Genomic DNA, 21358 nt, shown 5'->3' on the forward strand with positions numbered 1-21358 from the left:
ATAAAGATTTTGAACCGATCCAATCCAATTAGAATAAATAGTGCTCTGCTATCCGAAATAAGCCTTTGGTGCTTTCGTCTTAATCGCAAAACAGGAAAAAAAGGCCTAGGGTATTAGAAAGAAAAATCTCATCTGCTCCACCTTAAGGAGTACAAATCTCCAAACCTTAAAGGCATTCACTTCTAGGTAGGATCCTGAGCAACTAAGGAACTTTTAAGAAGTTTTTAATCTTCAGAAACGTCCAGACAGTTGGGTAAGTTCTAAGATCTGTAAGGGTAAGTTCCGATAAATTAAAGACAGTTTCTTCAAGTTCTGTTATAATTCGAGAGCCCGGGAATTTCTGGAAAGTTCAGAGAACTTAAGGAAACATCAGAAATATATCTGAAACTTAACAAGTCCAAGGAACGTCAGGGAAATTTAATGGTTTTTAGGACAGCTCCATTTGTTTCAGGAGAGTCGAGAGAGTTTTAGGGAAGCTCTCATCAGGACTAGAGTTTCCATTTCCTGACAAAGTTTGACTTCCCGTGACACGGGGAACAGCTGATGGCTCTTCCCGGGAATCGGGTAACGTTTTTTTTTTTTTCAAAATCCAGAAAGGTAATAAGTTTAATTCATGGCGGTTTTTCTTCAGAATGTTTATTTTTTAACTTCTGTAGAAATATTTATGAAGTAGATAATAGTTTAACAACTAAATTTTAATATTTGTACTTTCATCGGAATTTTTTTGCTAAGACTTCTCTTGGTATTTTCTTTTGACCCAGAAGATAATTTCGAGTTCTCCCAGAAGTCTCTTCCAGCTTTCGTAGAAAATATCACCGGAAGCTTCTTGTAGAAGTCCTTCTGGCTTACTGTTTTATTGTTGTTTTACATCAACAGTCTGGATGAAGCCCCAATGATGTTAACCTTATCAACTATGGTAAAAAAAAAATACATTCAAGCATGGTCATAACATAAAAAAAACATTAAAAAGCATATATCTAATAGTCAGTTACTCCTGCCGGCGAAAAACAGAAGAAAACTTTCGACGAAGCGCATCACGGGAGAGATGAATGTCGAAAACAGATGCAACTCTGTTGAATGTTCTCTGCAGTCCGCAAATCGCACCGTGTGCTCCATAATTTGTGCGACGTAGAGGCAGTCTTAGCATAAGGTTATTACGAAGCGGTCGTTGATGACCATTCAAGTCAATCCGCCTCAGGATAGCCTCGCAATCTGTCCTTCCATGCAGGATATCGGCCACTGCTTGTGTCTCTTCTAGTCCGGAGAAGTTCTAGGTCGATAAGTTAACAACGGCTTTCGTAACTGGGAAATCGAAACGGATCTTTCCAAAGCAAACTACGCAACGCAAAGCGAAGAAAGCGACGTTGAACAGATTCAATTCTGTCGGCACCGTTGTTGTAGTATGGGTTCCAAACCGCTGAACAAACAAACAATAGAGAGATTTTAGACATAGATATCGGTGAAGTTTAAAGTTATCCTAAAAATGAACCCTAAAGTTCTTGACGCCTTATCAACAACACATGCAATGTGTTGCTTGAATGAAAGCTGCGAATCCAAGATCACACCCAAGTCTTTCACCTGATTCACGCGTTCGATTGTCGAGCCAAGCAGGTCATAGCTAAATATTATCGGTTGTTGTTTTCGTGAGAACGTGAGCTTCGATGACCAGATGCACGTCGTTGAAGTACGGTCCCATGTGGCTTCCTTGAGGTATACCTGATGTGGCGAAGAAGTTAGCTGATCTGCCATCTCCTATGGCAACCTTTAGTTGCCGACCGGTAAGATATGATCAAAACCAACTCAGAAAACTACCGCATACACCGAGCCTACCGAGTTTAGCAATCGCAATAGCATGGTTCAACTTGTCGAATGCTGCGGATAGGTCTGAATAAATAACGTCCGTTTGAACCCGATCCGACATGCTTTCGGTTATATACGATGTGAGACACAGCAGATTGGTGGTTGTAGAGCGGCCGACAGTAAACCCATGTTGATCAGCACTCAAATATTGCTTGCAATGGGACAGCAACGATTCATAATCACTAGCTCGAATAGATTCGAAACGGCACTTAACGATGTAATTCCTCGATAGTTATCCACAGCTCGTTTCCTTCCTTTTTTGTGGACGGGAAACATGTGCGCAAATTTCCAGCAAGACGGAAATATGCCACCTGAGAGAGACATTCGGAACAGGCGAAGAAGCGGAATTAACAAGCTAGCAATATGTCTCTTCAAAAATACAGATGGAACTCCATCAGGTCCAGGATTGAAGGATGACTTGAGCAGAGTCGTGGCCTTAGAAATCATTTCTGCATTAACATCAATTGCACCCAGCGTTTTGATCGTTTACTGGGACGTTCCTGGCAGCCAGGTTAATATGGTCGTCAGTTAGTATCTTGTTAGTGAATACACTGGCAAACTTTTCGGAAAAAATGTGACATATATCCTGAACAGTGGCAGCAACTTCTCCGTTGAATTCCATAGACGATGGGAGGCCGGATTCCCTGCGTTGCTCGTTCACGTAGTTCCAACAGGATTTCGGGTGTAGCTTAAGTTTGCGCTGGTAGCCTCGTTGGAAACTTGAAAAGCATTCACGACAACGGCGCCGGTGGTGTAGTGGTAAGCGTGATTACCTCTCACCCCAGCAGGCCTGGGTTCAATTCCAGTCGGCGCCGCCGGGATGTTCTGAGGCATAACATCTCTGATCACGCCTTCCTTCGGATGGGAAGTAAAGCCGTTGGTCCCCGGTTCATGAGTTGATGGGTCGATAGGTAGAGTCCAGGTGTGGGAGCTGCCTTCCTGGCACGTCGGTAGCATTGGTGCTCAGCACGGAAAACAAGATCGACGGAAAAAAAAAAACAAACCAAAGGAAAGCATTCACGACTGACTCGCTCGTACATGTGATTCAGCCTCACATAATGTAGTTTAAGAGGAAGCGTGCGATACTTCGTAAATCTTCTCATTGCTACTCTCTTGATTGACTTCAACCTACGTCGTCTGCCAGGGAGGGTGAGACACTTTGTGGTGGGTTCTTTTCGGGACGTGTCTGTCAATGACATATGCCAAGACATGTGAAAATGTTTGCGCTGCAGCCTCAACGTCATCTGGATCAAGGATGTTCTCCCAGTAATCTGCTTGGAAGTCGATTTGGATAAAAATTTACTGCCGCCATGGCGCCTAAACGCAAAAGAAAGGGGCAAACTCTTGACCCCCCTTCTGAAGAAATTAATTTGAGTAATCAATTTGATTTGCTCACGGATGATGAGAATGATCCATCATCCAAGAAAAATTCTAGTAAACTTTCCCGGCTTAATGCCAAGAAGGAAAAGATTCCCCCTATTGTGATAACCACTTCCGATTTCCATGCTCTTCGCATGGAACTTTTGAACTTCGTGAAAGTTAAGTTTTCTCTACAAATTGGACGTCGGGGTGAATGCCGTGTATTGGCTGAAACCTTGGACGGATTTAAATGTCTTCTCAAGTATCTTACTGAGAAGAAGCACAAATTTTTTACTTACGACACCAAAACTGAACGTGTGTTCAAGGTTGTCATGAAAGGACTGCCCAGTGGTGAATCCCTGGATCAGATCAAAGATGAACTGGCAAAATTACTTGGAGTTGTGCCACTCCAAGTAATCAAAATGAAAATGAAATCCCGTCCTGGCGATTCGCGCAACGGGATTTCTAATGATTTTTATTTAGTTCACTTCAAGCCTAGTGAACTAAACAACCTTAAGGGGGTATTCCCGATCTTTTTTTTCAAAAAATCAATTTTTTTTTCACGTTTTTTTGTACTTTAGACTATATACTTTCATCCCCCCAAGCCGTTTTCCGATCAGCGAATTCGGTGTCCAGGCATAGCTGACTAATGGTAAGAACCCCCAAATGGTTTTAACTAAAGTCAAAACTTTAAACGCGTTTTTCTCGAAACCACATTTTTTTATCGGGCGAAGATTTTTCTCAAAAACTATAAGAGATATTGACTTGAATCTTTGCGCATTTTGTTCCTTATTAAATTCTTTGGAGCTTCTCCCACTTTCAGCCAAAAATATTAACATTTAACATTGTTTGAAGCACCTTAAAGCTGCAAAAAAGCGGGCTAAAAATCGCCTGTTTTTTCATATGGCCGCCATTTTGTTAATTTGCAAGATTTTTTGCTGCCAACGGGAGAAGCTCCAGAGAATCTTATGCAGATTATTAATTTCATCACGAAATCTGTTTCAGATGAAGCCGTTCCAGAGAAAAGTCTTCGCCCGTCCAGGCGTTTGCGGCGAACAGGGGTCTGTTTGCCGCCATTTTGTGACGTCAATAATGTCTTTTTTTATGTCGAAAAAAATTTATTTGTAAACTTTAATGTTCAATAAACAAGAATCCCAAAGAGTTAGGCGCATTACTATTCATTTTCCTTGAAAAAAAAATTAATTGAAAAACAGGCCGAAAAAAGGCAAAAGATTGGGAATACCCCCTTAAGGCCTTAGAAAAAGCTAGCCTTATGCTCCATGTCCGAGTGAAGTGGGAACACTTCAGGAAGACTGGAGGAAATTTCCAAAACCTCACTCAGGCTCTGAATCATTTGGTGGATTATTTTAACTTTTGGTTAAAATTTGACAGATGAAAAGTTATCGATTAACCCTGCTATCCGAGCGTGGTTACTTCTGACAGACAAGAAGTTAAATTTTGACGACCGTGGCTAGAAAACCGGTCGATCGACAGCACGGGGATTTTCGAACATAAGAAATAACTTTCGAAATGTCACTTTTAACCACGAGTTAAATTTAACTCGGCAAATGGTTCACAGCCTCAGTGCCGTAAGTGCCAGGGATGGGGTCACGGAACTAAAAATTGCTACATGCCAGCTAAATGCATGAATTGTGGTGATTCCTCTCACGCAAAGGACGACTGTCCTGTGAAGGAAGATCCTAAGAAATTTAAATGTTCAAATTGTGGTGAAAACCTCGGTGAAAACCACAAATCCAATTTTTGGGAATGTAAGACTCGCAAAGCGATCCTACAATCTCGTTCTAACCGTCAGGTAGGAAACGCTCCACGTTTCCGACCAGGTACAAATTCCTCTGCTGTTAACAACGGTCAGCGAGGAACAAATTCTACATTCGTACCCGTAGGTACAAATATCTCCCCTGCTTCAAATGTTTCATCTGTACCTACTCCCCTCGCTGCTAACAATGTTCAGCGAGTTAATGGAGCTACCTATGCTGCTATTGCAGCGGGTAGAAATCAAAATACTAACCAACGTTCTAACGGAAATTTTGACAATTTTGACTTAGGAAGCATTACTGCCCCCAAAATGGAATTTTTACAGAATTCATTAATTGACATGATTTCTGATATGCTTAAATCTAACTCCATGTTTGATGCTATTCAAACTGGAGTAAAATTTGCAAATAATATTGTCATGACTTTAAAATTCAGTAATGGATTTTAAAGCATTAAATATTGTAAATTGGAATGCTCGATCTCTTAAAGATAATGAAGTCGAGCTATTTAACTTTTTGAGAGTTCATAACGTGCATATTGCCGTTATAACTGAAACGTTCCTTAAACCTGCCCATAAGGTTAAGAAGGACGCAAATTACTTGATTTAAAGAAATGATCGTCTTGATGGACCCTGTGGTGGCGTTGCCATCATTATTCATAGACGAATCAAACATAAAATTCTTTCTTCATTTGAAACCAAAGTTTTTGAAACTTTGGGGGTTTCTGTTGTAACAAAATTTGGACAACTTACGTTTATAGCTGCCTATTTGCCATTCCAATGCGTAGGCCAGCAAAAGAATTTTCTCAAGGGTGACCTCCAGAAACTTACCCGTCATAGGTCTAAATTCTTCATTATTGGTGATTTTAATGCAAAACACCGTTCATGGAATAATGCTCAAAGCAATTCCAATGGTAATATTCTGTTTGATGATTGTTCTGCAGGTTATTACACTATTCAATATCCAAACAGCCCAACATGCTTTTCTTCTGCAAGAAATCCCTCCACTATTGATTTGGTCTTAACTGATTCATGTCAACTTTGTAGCCAATTGGTTACCCATGCTGACTTCGGTTCTGATCACCTTCCAGTAACTTTTGAAATACCCCAAGAAATAATTTGTAATTCCAACAGCTCTACTTTCAATTACCATAGAGCTGATTGGGAGCAGTATCGAACATTTATGGAATATAACTTCGATCCTAACATTCCTTTGCAAACCAAAGATGAAATTAATTATGCTCTTGAATCTCTGACTACTTCTATAGTTGCAGCAAGAGCTGCCTCAGTACCAGAATGCGAGGTTAAATTCGATTCAATTATAATAGACGACGATCTTCAGCTCTTGATCCGTCTTAAAAATGTCCGCAGGAGACAATATCAAAGAACACGCGATCCTGCCATGAAGGTTATCTGGCGGGATTTGCAAAAACAAATTAAAAAGCAATTCTCTGCCCTGAGGAACAAAACTTTTGAAAATAATATTTCTAAATTAGACCCGAGTTCCAAACCCTTTTGGAAACTCACAAAAATTTTGAAAAAACCTCAAAAGCCTACCCTAATAAAAAATAACCACAAACGAACGATAACCCAAATCATTGAACTATTCCATAAATGGTTTGAATGATACCCAGAACACGTCCTTAAGCAAATTAACCATACAATTTTTATTAGGGTATTCCAGCGCTTAAAGAAGGTGGTAAAATTTTGATCACAAATTTGGAAAAAGCTCAGAAACTTGCTAAGCAATTCGAGAGTTCCCATAATTTTAGTTTGGGTCTTACTAGTCCTATTGAGAATCAGGTTGCTGGGGATTTTCTGAATATTTTCTCTCGGGAAAATATTTTTGATGATTCCTGGGGGACTGATTTGGACGAAGTAAGGTCTATAACTAAAAAGTTTCAAAATATGAAAGCTCCAGGTGATGATGGAATTTTCTATATCCTCATCAAAAAACTCCCAGAGAGTACCTTGTCTTTCTTGGTAAAATTATTTAATAGATGTTTCCATTTGGCATACTTTCCTAATAAATGGAAAAATGCAAAAAGTGTTCCAATTTTGAAGCCGGATAAAAATCCAGCTGAAGCTTCTAGCTACCGTCCAATAAGTTTGCTTTCTTCAATAAGTAAACTTTTTGAAAAGATAATTTTGAATAGAATGATGCTTCACATCAATACGAACTCAATTTTTGCAGATGAGCAGTTTGGATTTCGCCATGGGCATTCAACTACTCATCAACTCTTAAGAGTTACCAATTTAATTCGTTCAAACAAATCGGAAGGCCACTCAACTGGAGTTGCTCTTCTAGACATAGAAAAAGCATTCGACAGTGTTTGGCATGAAGGTTTGATTGCTAAATTGAAAAAGTTTAATTTTCCACTTTACATTATGAAATTAGTTCAGAATTATTTAACTGACAGAACTCTGCAGGTAAATTATCAAAATTCCAAATCCAATCGACTACCTGTTAGTGCAGGAGTTCCTCAGAGTAGCTTTCTTGGGCCTATATTGTATAACATTTTCACTTCGGACCTCCCTGATTTGCCTCAGGGTTGCCACAAATCTTTGTTCGCTGATGACACAGGCATTTCCGCTAAAGGAAGAAATCTTCGTGTTATTTGCAGCAGACTGCAGAAAAGTTTAGATATTTTCTCTTCTTATTTACAAAAATGGAAGATTTCTCCCAACGCTTCCAAAACTCAACTTATAACATTTCCACACAAGCCTAGAGCTTCGTTTTTGAAACCTAGTAGTAGTCACATAGTCACTATGAACGGAGTTCCAATTTCCTGGTCAAACCAAGTGAAATATCTTGGATTAATACTTGACCAAAAATTAACTTTTAAAGATCACATTGAGGGCATTCAAGCCAAATGTAACAAATATATTAAATGTTTGTATCCTCTTATAAACAGGAAATCCAAACTTTGCCTGACGAATAAACTTCTAATATTTAAACAAGTTTTTAGACCGGCCATGCTTTACGCTGTGCCAATATGGTCTTGTTGTTGCACTACCAGGAAAAAAGCACTTCAAAGGATTCAGAACAAAGTTCTGAAAATGATTTTGAAGTTGCCTCCCTGGTACAGTACTACTGAGGTACATAGAATTTCGAATGTTGAGACTTTAGAACAAATGTCCAACAAAATAATGAATAATTTCAGGCAAAAATCGTTGCAATCCTCAATTGCAACGATTATTTCCCTTTATACTTAGATAAGATTTAGTTTTAGTTTTTAGTTTTAAGATATCAATTGGTATACTGACATGCAGGTTAAAAAACCTGTTTAAAATACTTAATTGCCAAGACATGAACAATGTAAAAACACTTAGATATATATCATAACAATTAAGGCTGGTACGTTACTGCAGTAACTGGAGCACCTAGGTTAAAAAGGAAATGTAATTTATTTTGAATTTGGAACAAATAAAGAGTTAAAAAAAGGATGTTCTCCCAAACCATGCTAGACAATACATCTATGATGCTACGGTGGTCAACTTTACGGAAGTCATAAGAAACCGTAGCAGGATAGTCGTCGAAATCACGCACGAGTTTGTCCTCAACAGTGACAATTTGGGGAGGGTGATGTGGAACTAGCGTAGTTAGTGCACAATGAACCGAGCAAATTGATGGAGCCCTGTCCTGTGTACTCACGAAGCAGAGGTCCAAACTACGACCATTTTCGTTAACTACATGGTTAATTTGAGAAAGCGTCGCTGCGCTGTAGTTGTCGAGAAGGCTAATAGCTCCTGCGTGAAATGTAGAGCTATCAGGATCTGGGTATAGGAATCCGCTATGAGATGGACTCCACGAAACGCCTGGCAGATTGAAGTCACCAAAAATGAATATCTCATCAACTGGAGTGGCACTTTCGACAACTGTGAAAACTGACCGACAGTGAGTATCGATGAGTTCATTATCACGGACTCGATCAGGTCGAATGTACAGAGCGCATAGAAATAGTGTGCGATCACCCAGATTGATGGCTGTCCAAACCTGCTCCACATAGGTCCGTGAATCGTTCTCGATGGCAGCTACAAGGACACCTCCACCTCCACCAGTAGATTTACGGCTGTTGTTAGGATTCCGATCGCAACGAAAGACCTCGTAGTCAGGACCGAAGACTTGACTGGAAAGCGTTCGATAATCGAGCCACGTTTCGCACAGGACAATAATATCGTAGCAACGATCCGATACAGCTAGGCGGTACTCTTCAACATCAGAATTCATTCCACCGGCGTTTTGGTAGAAGATCACGACGTCCTGCTTGCGGCAAGGAATCGAACGACTGCTCTCCCTGGAAATCACAGATACATCAGGCAATAACTGACCATCATCAAGTCTCATCGGATACTCGCCATAGTGAGTGGGTTCGAAGGCCTCCTCTCCACATCCGACAGCAGGTCCGGAACGACTATGATGCTGGTGCCAGGACTGAGAAGGAGGGATTGGGGGCTTCCATGGGGCTTTCTACGGCGCGTTCCGGGTTTCCAGGATTGGAAGTTACAGAGGCATTATCACAATGACTAACATAGTCAGAATTGATGAAAATTTGATCGGCATCAGGCAGTGAATAGTCAATATATTGATTGTACTTGCTTGTAGAGGCAAGGTGGAAGACTCCTGATTCATATACAGCCACAGGTCCAGGACGACTATGCTGAACGCTGGCGGGAATCGGCACGACTGGGCTGGAGTAACCAGGAGCTTCCAAAGAGCGGTATATTGTGCGTCCCGGAGATGAATTAGGATTGTTCGAACAGTAAAGCGGATGTTGTGAATGAGCAGTATCAGAAGTGTTTCTCAACTGGAAACAGCCGGCAGGTGCTTGAAGCGTTGCATTGGAACACGGAAACTGATCAGGCAAATGACTGTAACTAATGTATGCATACTTGCCTGAAGACGATGCTTGGGAGACCCCACCACCGAACTCGACGGCAGGGCCAGAACGATCGATGTCTCTTCTGAGATGATGGTGATGTCGGACGCTGACACGTGTTGAAGTTTGCCTGCTGCTCGACCGGGATGAAGTTCCGCTTGCTTGATGATGCGAACCGTGTATGTATATACTTTTCGTTTTCACGTTTTCCTTGGGTTTCGTCTGCTTGAACGATTTCTAAGGCGTCGGTTTGTTGCTGGAACAGTATCAACACGAACATAGTGCTGGACGCCACACTTCCTACGTGGCATTATTCTGGTTGAGATATACAAAGCTGACGTTGCGTTCTTCTTTGTTCTCTACCATCACTGTGCCATGCTTGAGATTGGTCACGCAATGGCATTCTTCCACGAGGTTCTCCAGGGTTACCTTGCTGGCGGCTCTTCCCAAATCGTTAACTGCGGTTTCGTCGGCTTCCAACTTCGATATCAATTTGGCTCGTATGTCTACATCCCGTGTCGTTTAAGGTCCACAGACAAAACGAAGAGCTTTGAATTGAGCTTGGACAGCTGAAACGCATCATAGTGTTTGTTAATCATGGCAGCATACGATGTGAAGTCATCCCCGTCAGTATTGCTGGATTGAGAAATCTGTTAAGGGGGTGTTCATTAACTACGTAGACAGTTTTTTTTTTGGGTTTCTTGACCTACGTAGACAATTCTCCACTACATTTTATTTTTTATTTGTATGGGCCGTGGATGATTACCAATCCTCCCCTAAACTGTATACGTAGTTTATGAACAGCCCATAAACGCCTTGCAGATAGAAGCCACTCAAAATGAATATCTCATCAACTGGAGTGGCACTTTCTATAACTGTGAAAACATGTGAGTATCGATGAGTTGATTGTCCCGGACTCAAGGTGGAATGTACAGCTCCACCAGTAGATTTACGGCTGTTGTTAGGTTCCGATCGCAACGAAAAATCTCGTTGTCAAGTGCGAAGACTTGACTGAAAAGCGTTCGAGAATCGAGCCACCACAGAGACGAACCAGCCCAGGGCTAAAAGTCTCCTTTATAAAGATATATAAAAAAAAAATCGAGCCACGTTTCGCACAGGACAATTACATCGTAGCAACGATCCGATACCTACAGCTAGTCGGTCGGTACTCATCAACATCAGGTCGAGTATTTCCGAAACGCGATTTGGTGTGGAACTGGTCTAATGTCAAGGCTTCCCTGAACAAAGCCCTTAAATCTGGCATGGACCAATCATTTGCGCCCAAGCTTATCTGGAAATATGGAATGCAGCGGCTATGTGACTACAGGCAGTAGTCACTGCTGGTGAGTAAAACCATGATGTGGCCGATAGCAGGGAAGCTTTCGTCGATATCCTGATAAGAAAACAATCGACTCCCAAAGCCATCCATCAGAGTTGATATTGAATAAATGCGACTCACTACAGGATAGACGTTGATTAAAACATTCGATTAACAACGGCATTTCACTGAATGAAAGCGATTTATATAAATATCAATATTTAATCGAACGATATGATACATTAGGTATTCAAAATATGTACCTACCGGGTTTTAGTTCAAAACCAAAACCTTCGACATCGGAGATAACAACAAAGAACGTTCGGGTATGATTTAGAACTCATCGATAGAGTCCCACTCGTTGGCTGGTACCGTATGCCGCTTTCTTGGAGAGATAATCTGTTGCACCATTCCTTTGTGATTGTCTTTTTCGTCAGCTTGTGGCTCGGGATGGACTTCCACTTGTACAATATGTGTTTGGCGGCAGCACGGCCCGCTGCAAAAATCAATCAAATGAAGAAATTTTATGATTCATTATACGATAATAAGACTAACGGGAATTCCGGCGAGTAAAATCCATCACTGTCACTGTCCTCGGCTGCCCAGCAGGCTGAATTTGGTCCAGTTGTGTTCTTGCTTTTTTTGGGAGACGTTGCCGGATAGAATTGCAATTCGCTGAGTGTTTGACCGTAGGGTGGTTGGTCGTTAACCTTTTCCTTTGATCCAGATGGCTCCTGGGAAAGATGCATCGTGTTTACTGACAGATCCTGGGAGACGAAGGTCAAAACCAGTTTTCACATCGATTTTTAGAGATACCTACCTCGGGAAAAGTTTTGTTGAATCGACTGGATTGCTGATACATTTCGTGATCCAGCGCCGACTGTTCGATCGCGTTGCAGAGCTCCTGCATTTCTTTGCCCATCATTCCGGGACGGTATAGATTTTTCTCTGAAAAGCAGGAAAGTTCCGATAAGCTGAGTCAGGGAGCAGTTCCTTAACTTACCTTTGAGTAGCTGTTCAAGGGAGGCTTGCTCGGCACGGCGAAGTTCGTCCTGCTGATGCTTCCTCATGTTTTTGAAACGTCTAGCTTGGGATCTTTTGGGCATTTATGCTAAAGAATTGTTAAAATTTAATTTTTTTTCAATTTAATCATTAATTTTATTAAAAATTCGAGGAAAAATCGTAGATAAAACCTTGAAAATTTCAGCTGAGCACAACGCGCACAACACGGGATCTATTGGTTACACGTTAACCGCAAAATACTCAATAATGAGTAAGGCTCTGAACCACCAAATTTTGGTGGATTTGTTTAACTTTTGGTTAAAATTTGACAGATGGAAAGTTATCGATTAACCCTGCTATCCGAGCGTGGTTATTTCTGACAGACAAGAAGTTAAATTTTGACAACCGTGGGTGAGTTCTTCTCGAAAACCGGTCGATCGACAGCACAGGGATTTTCGAACATAAAGAATAACTTTCGAAATGTCACTTTTAACCACGAGTTAAATTTAACTCGGCAAATGGTTCACAGCCTAAAATCAGGGTAGTTTTGTTTTTCTGTGTAGGTATTTTTAGAGCAACCGTAGCGGTCGTTGTCATTTGCGCGACTATTTCAGGCATAACATTTGATAACGGCACAAAAACATTTGTAAACAAACCTTCTAAGGCCCTTTACACGCGAACCAAAGTACGCCCACGCAAACCAACAACATCATCGCATAGGGGCAACTATCACCATTCCGAAAGTGGTATTGGTTTGCGTGGGCGTACTTTAGTTCGCGTGTAAAGGGCCTTAGAATGTTTGTTTACAAATGCTTTTGTGCCGTTATCAAATGTTATGCCTGAAATAGTCGCGCAAATGACAACGACCGCTACGGTTGCTCTAAAAATACCTACTCTTAAGTATATTCCACTCAAAATTAAGTTTAATTCACATAATATGCAATTTACTCAAAAATAACTTATTGAGCGGAACTATATCGTTGGGTCGAACCTCTCATTCCTTTTTTGACAACAATAACGAGCGCAAGTGAGAGGCTCAACTCAAAATTAAGTAAAAAGGACTCAAATTTTGGGTAGTATTTTTTCTCCGTGTACACGCTATTTCAAAACTACCCAAATTTGAACGGAACGGAAAAGCTAAGAGGAAGAGGTGACAATTGGCTTCTTCCTCTTTTATTTCTATTTCTATCTCTATCTTTTTCTATCTCTATCTCTATCTTACGCACATGAAATCGGCCAATCAGGAGCTGGTTCACGTTTGACAGAAAAGTGGTTCATTTTCGCCCCCGTATTGTCACCTCTTCTCTTAGCGGAAAAGGAAAGTTTGACAGTTCAGTGCTAACATTTGAAAACGGCACAAAGCCATTTGTAAACAAATGGTTTGTGGGCCCTTTACTCGCTACCCGAAGAGCCCACGCAAACCAACAGCATCGTCAGGAAGGGGAAAATTTCCCCTACCCGATGTTGCTGTTGTGTCGCGTGGGTGTACTTCAAGTAGTGAGTAAAGGGCCCACAAACCATTTGTTTACAAATGGCTTTTGCGCCGTTTTCAAATGTTAGCACTGAGTTGTCACTAATGACATCAAGATGCCTAATCGAAGTCAATTTGGATCTAACTAGTTTTCAATCCGACAACCCTAATAAAAATTGTATGGTTAATTTGCTTAACGACGTGTTCTGGGTATCATCCAAACCATTTGTGGAATAGTTCAATGATTTGGGTTATCGTTCGTTTATGGTTATTTTTTATTAGGGAAGTAGGCTTAAGGCCGGCGCACAATAAATACGTTTTCGGGTTTTTTGACAGATAATGCATGGGCTAACTGTCAAAAAACCCGAAAACGTATCTATTGTGCGCCGGCCTTTACTCTGATCGGGCTTTTCCGCTGCCGTTGCCGTTCCGCTTCCGCCCAAGTAACATTGCAAGCTTTATAGAGGTTTTATAGCATTCTACAAGTCCAAATCATGGTCTACAGAACCCTCATAAAACCAAAATTGTTACTTGGGCGCCGTCATTGCGTTTGGGCCTTCACTCATGCGGTGCACTCAAAAATATAACTAAACAACGATAGATTAAAATTAATTCATCTCGCGTAACGTTTTTTTTTTTTTATAGTTTTTTATTATCATTGCCCATTATTATTATCATTGGGTGACTCTATCTAACACCTTGTACAGACATACAAAGTTCACTGTTATACTACCGTTGTACCATAGAGGTAACTCTAAGACCACTGGGTCTCGAAGAAAATCATTATTATTTTTGGCTCACTCAGTACCAGAGCAACGGTCCCAAGCAGTCCCAAGCTATTTCACTCACCCCTGCATGTTCTGCATGAATCCACACACCCCTGATGTTATTTGTCAAACTTTCATAGCGAATCAAAACAAACATAGTGTAGTAATAGAATTTCAACTAGAATAGGGTACGTTAATCGTTTGCTTGGGACCAATAGGCTACTAAAGTGGTGAGCCAATTTAAAATCGTTAGTTTCGTATTGATTGTTGGTACAACGATAGTAAAACAGTGAACTACAGGGTACACAGCAAAAAAAAAATGTAATGTCGATCAACGTAATTGGGTTCTTTAATTTTGAAAAATATATCGGTTTTTATATATTATCTGAAAAAGCTTCGTTTTCTGAGCACAGTAATATTTTTTTTCGAACCCACAAACTTTCATCTCGATTTTTAAATCAAGATTTAAAGCAAAATAACAACTTCACTGTTTGACACTAAACTGACAAACTGACAGCTCGCTCACATACAAAGTGACACTGAGGGACGCTAATTAGGTGATTTTTGCAAATGTAATCGTTCTTATTTAACATAGTTCCAGCATAGAGGTAACTCTAAGACCACTGGGTCCCGAAGAAAATCATTATTATTTTTGGCTCACTCAGTACCAGAACAACGGTCCCAAGCAGTCCCAAGCTATTTCACTCACCCCTGCATGTTCTGCATGAATCCACACACCCCTGATGTTATCTGTCAAACTTTCATAGCGAATCAAAACAAACATAGTGTAGTAATAGAATTTCAACTAGAATAGGGTACGTTAATCGTTTGCTTGGGACCAATAAGCTACTAAAGTGGTGAGCCAATTTAAAATCGTTAGTTTCGTATTGATTGTTGGTTCCAGTGTACCAAAATTGGTGAAATTTTGGGTTTGGGTTCCATTTTTAATGCAGATTACGAATATGCATTTTCCTCAATACCCTTAAAGAACCCAATTCAAGCTGATGTATGAAATAATGATGTAATAGCAGAAATCAGATACAATATTACATCAACAGATGTAATTTTGTTCGCAAAATCGGTATACATCGTGCAACGTAATATTACATCACCAGCGGAATGACCTCTGTGCAGCTGTTTGGATGTAATATTCAACAACTTTTTTTTTCTGTGTATAAGATGCAGGAAAAAATCGCTTTGCTGTTGTGAGATGATCGCACGCTAAGCAGATAGAAAGAAGATTGATGGAGATTTTGATGATTTGATGCAAAAAAGATTGCGAGTAGATGGATTTAGATGCAAGAGTTTAAAAAAGATTTTCCGTAGATTGATTCGTTAACGTGAGATTTTCCGACCATCTAAAATTGAGATTCAGATGTGTCGCATCCCAGCCAGGAAGCTGCACCGTTGGGTTAACCTCACTTTTTTGACATCTGGCAGTGGTTTGTTTTCAAAGACTTGGAAAAATTTTTAAAATTTTTAATGAATGTTTTATTTTTAGATATTTTGGAGAGGAATATTTATCAAACGAACATAGTCGGATATCATATCTTTTAATTTGTTTTTTATTTAAAACCTCAAATCCACTTGAATCGACTAACAAGCAAAGGTAAACAAACCGCCACTGGATGTCAAACTGATGAATGCGGGTTTATCGCGTTCATTCGTGACGTCAGCGTGCAGCATCCTATTGACCAATGCACGGAATGAACTCACAAAAAATTACGTTTGAGTGGTGCAGTGTTTTTTAAAACTGAACACATGAAGTAATGCTCGCATATAGCACCGCTAAGCTAAATATCTAAAGGGCCACCCACATTAGATCCGTTTGCGTTGCGTTGACGTAAATTTGACAGTTAGACAATAGATTTAGCTGTCACTTTGTCGCAACGCGTCCGATCCGGATCTAATGTGCGTGGGCCTTAAGAGTCGTATAGGAATGTTCCGCGTTATCGATAAAAATAATTAAAAACTCGTTTTCTCGCTCGATTTTCAAAACAGCCGATCAACGATGTTTTTCGAACCATTCATGCTAAAACCGCCTAAAATATATAATTTTTTTGTTCCATTAGGTTCCATTGATAAGATTAGTGACGTAGAAGGGTCGATGATTGAAATTTTTTATATCAAATCTAGATCCTACAGCTTGAAAGGATACTATAGATCCTATAGAATCAGTAATTTTGCAATTTAAACAAATATAACTTGAAGTTTTAGTACTGATGTCGGTGGTTTTAGACAAGGCCTAGCAATCGGATGCAAAATAGAGTTGAAAATTGGAATTACGGCATGTAAAAAGAAACATTTAGGATGATTTGAAATGATTCGTGTTTATTGAGTTTGTGGTTCCTCTATGTGTGGCAAAATATGGTTTGTTTACATTTTGGCTCTTCCACCTTTTTTAAATGTTGGTCTGGAAATAATGTATATTTTATTGCACATCTTATAAATTTCTTATTTTACGATTATCTACAGATTTGAACTGATTTACAGCTCAAATAACCACACATAAAATCCGGAAGATCATAACCGCTGGGAAAATTTTATAAATCTTGATTTTTCTCAACACAAATATGTGGAAGCACCAGCCGTGTCGACGGTGTCGACACTCTTTTGAGTGCAAAAAATTTTTCATGCAACTCTTTGCAAAATTCGATTTTTTCAGCACTCGTCGTAATTCGTTGGTTCCTTCCTATTTGAGTCTGAAAAATTAGATTTATTCATATAAAAATATTTTATTTTATTCTTGATTTACACCTTTACTCATTTTCAAGCCGAAAAGTTAACTTTCGATTTCAATGATCCCACCTTACCCAGTATACAGTAAGATGTTTAGCTAATTGTTTACCCAATACGGGGAGAGCTCTTATCAGTGCGTTGTATTACTTATCAAATTGCTGTCAACCAAACGCGTCAAAGTAATCCAGTGCCATGCCACCTCCGAAGAATTATATCGTCCCTGGCTATTTGTTTTTCTATTGCCCATCTATTATCGTTGGGAATCGTCATACCCTGGGCCGATTACAGCCGGTGTCGGTAGAAATAGATAGCAGCATAGCAGTTTTATCATGGTTTGACGATGGTGTTAAAGAATTACTGAATAGGCATATAAAGCTAATTAAGTTGCGTAATGTTTGGCGCTCTAAAATCACAACAAAAAGAAAACGGCGATGATCGATAGAAACTGCCGACATTATCTGAAATCATTCATGGGCCATTATCATGAATGAGCATTGAGAATGCCTAACAGAGTCAATGAACGCGTGACTCGTGTCGTCATTATTGCCCTCGCACCACTAATCCGAAGTCTCGATGCAAAGCTATAGCTTGCGAATGCGAAGTAGATGAAAAAGTGCTGCCAGCCATAACTTTGCATCGGGTTTCAGTCGAACCAGCAACAAACCGAGTTTACATTACAGAAAATCATTTTTAACTCATCAACAAAAAGAGGTTGATAATGCCATGGAGGCCATCAGGAAAATAACTTAGGCGAATCGAAATAGTTTAATTTTAAATTCAACTGACCTCCAGGACAAATCCAGATAACCTACTCTGCCACCTTGTGTTAAACATATTAAAAACTTCCTTCGACACACTCAAATGCCCTTCAACCACTATGAGAACCAATTTTTCAATCTTTGCTGGCACCACTGCCTAGAGCCAAGAATGTTTACATCCATTTGATGCCCTTTTTGTTTTTTTTTGTTTTTTTTTTCTCTAAAGGAGCAATCGGTAGGATTCCACAGAAAATTGTTCGCGACACTGAAGTACCACTCACTCTCGCAATTGGAAACGATGATTCAACGTCAAGCTCAACATTATAAAAACATACAATTTCAGCCTTCAACAAGCTAGTATATCCATAGAGGTAACTCTAAGACTAGTAGGTCCCGAAGAAAATCATCATTATTTTTGGCTCACTCAGTACCAGAACAACGGTCCCAAGCAGTCCCAAGCAGTGCTGATAAAAATCCTTTCTTCTACACTCAATTTAGCTGAAAATGATGAAAACCTTAACAGATAGACCATCTACCTGCATGAATTTGAATTTTGATATAAACAAATTCCCTTGATCTAGGCAATTTCTGAGTATCAATAATAACATTTGTTTTTCTTCATTCGTGGCTGGATTCTCATTATCGCCTCTGTTTGTAAATATTGATATTCGTCTTCATCTTGGTCGGGATGATATTGAGGATCAAATGCAAAATGATTATTTTCATTTTAAACAAATATAGCGCTGAAGAACGTGGTTTTTAGGCATAAGTCGACGGCAAATTATTGCCTCAAGCTGAACTGATGATAATATCGATGATTTAGGCAGTGTGGTCGACAATATTCAAAATAATCATTTTGCCCAAAATGTCGTTGATTATTTTGCTTTTGAGGATCACTTCTGATTTTGACAATTTTGGGTTTGATAATCGAGCACTGGTGAATATCAACAAACGCGTATTCGTTGATGTATAATGAACTCATTTGTTCATTTCGCTCGTTTCGTAACTACGAAGATGTTCAAAACAAACGCAATTCATCGACACTGGGTTGAAGCGATACTCCTTGCTTGTGATGGTAAATGATAAAAACAGACACTGGTCCCAAGCTATTTCACTCACCCCTGCATGTTCTGCATGAATCCACACACCCCTGATGTTATCTGTCAAACTTTCATAGCGAATCAAAACAAACATAGTGTAGTAATAGAATTTCAACTAGAATAGGGTACGTTAATCGTTTGCTTGGGACCAATAGGCTACTAAAGTGGTGAGCCAATTTAAAATCGTTAGTTTTGTATTGATTGTTGGTATATCCGTTACTATATGAACGAAGGAGCGTATAATAATTATCGAGTCAATTATTGACCGATGGCTGAAGACAGATATTTTTTTTTTAATTTGGCAGTCATTCCATTCCATATTACATATACAAACTACCAAATTAAAGAGCCTGAATTTATAAATAGACGACATCTTATCCAATTGACAGGTGTCTTCTGCTCGATTGAAATTACTTTTCCTAGAGTCGGTGTATAATGAGAAAAAGAGTAGAACTCGCATCACGGTTTTCGAAAGATTCTCTTTCTTTTCACTTGGCAACAGAGGACTTCTACATCAATTTCTAATGACTTCTAGCAAGACAAAAACAAATTAGTGGTTGTAGTAAATCGTTAGAACAGTGATTTTGTCAAATTATCATCAAATTATCAACAGTTTGACAGTTCAATAGGTAGACTTGGCTTCGCTCTTGGCGTGACTCATTATACACCGACTCTAACTTTTCCTATGACTTTGACAAATAATCGATTGTTCCAATTTTGACATGTCATCTCTTTATAAATTCAGGCTCTTTATCACCAAATCAGAGCGATCCGTCCGAAGAATAAAAAAATATATAATAAAACAACGAAGTTACAATGATTTTTACTGTACATTAAAATTCATTATTTAATTATTGTACGAGAGAAACAGTTAATTTCGATTTTTAACGATTCAATGCTCAAACCATGAAAATTAGTGTGATGAAATCAAATTTGTTCGAGAAAAACCAGTTTTTTAATTGTTAAGATTCGTGTTAAGCTGCTTACTGTAAATTTCTCAAATAGTATGATTTTCATTGTTTTGAACCATGAATTTAATTGTGATTTTATGGTAAATGACAAAAATGTCAAATTTGTTGACAGTATATATCACAGTAACAATGACAGTGAAAATCATTGTATTTTTATTGGATTTTTTTTACGAGCGTCCTAGAGCCTTTTGACGTTTAATCGGCGCACACTAATGCACCATTTAAATTCAAGGAGTGCAAGCAAGAGGGAAACAGATTAGTGGGAAAACAAACCATCCATTCATCTCTGTGTGCTAGATAGAGAAAGACGATTAAACTTAGAAATTCGGTAAAATTTATGCAATTCAAGCTACTTTGACTAAATCTCCTCTAAAATGACAAGATTTGATCATTTGAACAAGGTTGAACATGTTTTGATATTATTTTCAAATTCAATAGCCTTTAAAATGAAGGTCAAAGTTTTACCGAACGTTCAGCTGTTCTGATTTCGGTAAAATTTACCGAACAAGGACACAACATCAAAGTGTGTAGGGGCACAAAAATGAAGGTTGATCGAATGGTTACCGAACAGATGAGGGCTATTGTGAAATCCAAGTTTATGCCGGCCACCGCGGTGCTGTAGGCGTAGTGGCGATGAACCTGAGATCTGTCAAATTGCATATATGCATTGAAAACTATCTTTTACGTGTTATTCTAATTGTTTTATTTAATAACATATACCAAAATACTAGAAATATGCTACTCGCAACAAAACATCAAACACAATCACGCTTGGTTTGGTGGGTTCCAGCGCTGCCATTTATACAGATTTATCTGTATTATACAGATTTTTTAATCTTAATACAGACCCGATACAGAATACAGATTTATCACAGATTTTTAAATTACAATACAGATTTATACAGATTTTTATAAAATGCTTGAGAAAAAAAAAAATCTATATCAAAATAAGTTATCAAGCAGTTCTCACTAATATCAATATATGTTATAATGTTGATATTCTTCGCATATCTTTTAGCTCTCATTTTCGTTCTGTTAGCAATCAACGCCATCAAAATGAAATCAATTTGAGTTATCAGGAATAATGAAAACAACATAATTCTTGTTTTCATTTTGTTCTCACCCTCTGCTCGGGAACCTATCAAATTTCCATCGACAATTAATCATGTTATGGTGTTTTTGACAGTATTCACAACCAGAGGACCAACCGCTTTCGGATGCATATGGAGCTGGTAGTAAACGATTTGAGATTGTATGGGATTTACAGTATTAATTGAATATTTCCAATATAAGCATGTATGTTAACTACAAGAAAAGTGCCCGAGCACATTAAAATGGTACAAATACAAGTACTCGTAA

The 21358-nt window shown here is 39.1% G+C and overlaps 1 protein-coding gene across 2 annotated transcripts; it reads right to left on the reverse strand.

The window, feature by feature from the left end:
• Nucleotides 1–11441: 11441 nt before the first annotated feature.
• LOC135697624 (uncharacterized) lies at nt 11442–12301 on the reverse strand. 2 transcript variants are annotated; one of them, XM_065217407.1, is made up of 4 exons: nt 12195–12301; nt 12012–12139; nt 11747–11925; nt 11442–11687 (listed from the first exon to the last, which is right to left on the reverse strand). In XM_065217407.1, exons 1-4 carry the CDS (start codon nt 12295–12297, stop codon nt 11525–11527), a joined length of 573 nt encoding a protein of 190 aa, XP_065073479.1. In that variant the 5' UTR covers nt 12298–12301; the 3' UTR covers nt 11442–11524. The 2 variants fall into 2 exon arrangements, with proteins under 2 accessions (XP_065073479.1, XP_065073478.1); XM_065217406.1 differs by having other exon boundaries at nt 11747–11958.
• Between the last annotated feature and the right edge of the window lie 9057 nt (nt 12302–21358).

The sequence above is a fragment of the Ochlerotatus camptorhynchus genome, unplaced genomic scaffold (genome assembly GCF_037179485.1).
Source record: "Ochlerotatus camptorhynchus isolate MF236.1 unplaced genomic scaffold, CSIRO-AGI_Acam_v1.1 ptg000077l, whole genome shotgun sequence".
NCBI lineage: Eukaryota > Metazoa > Arthropoda > Insecta > Diptera > Culicidae > Ochlerotatus > Ochlerotatus camptorhynchus.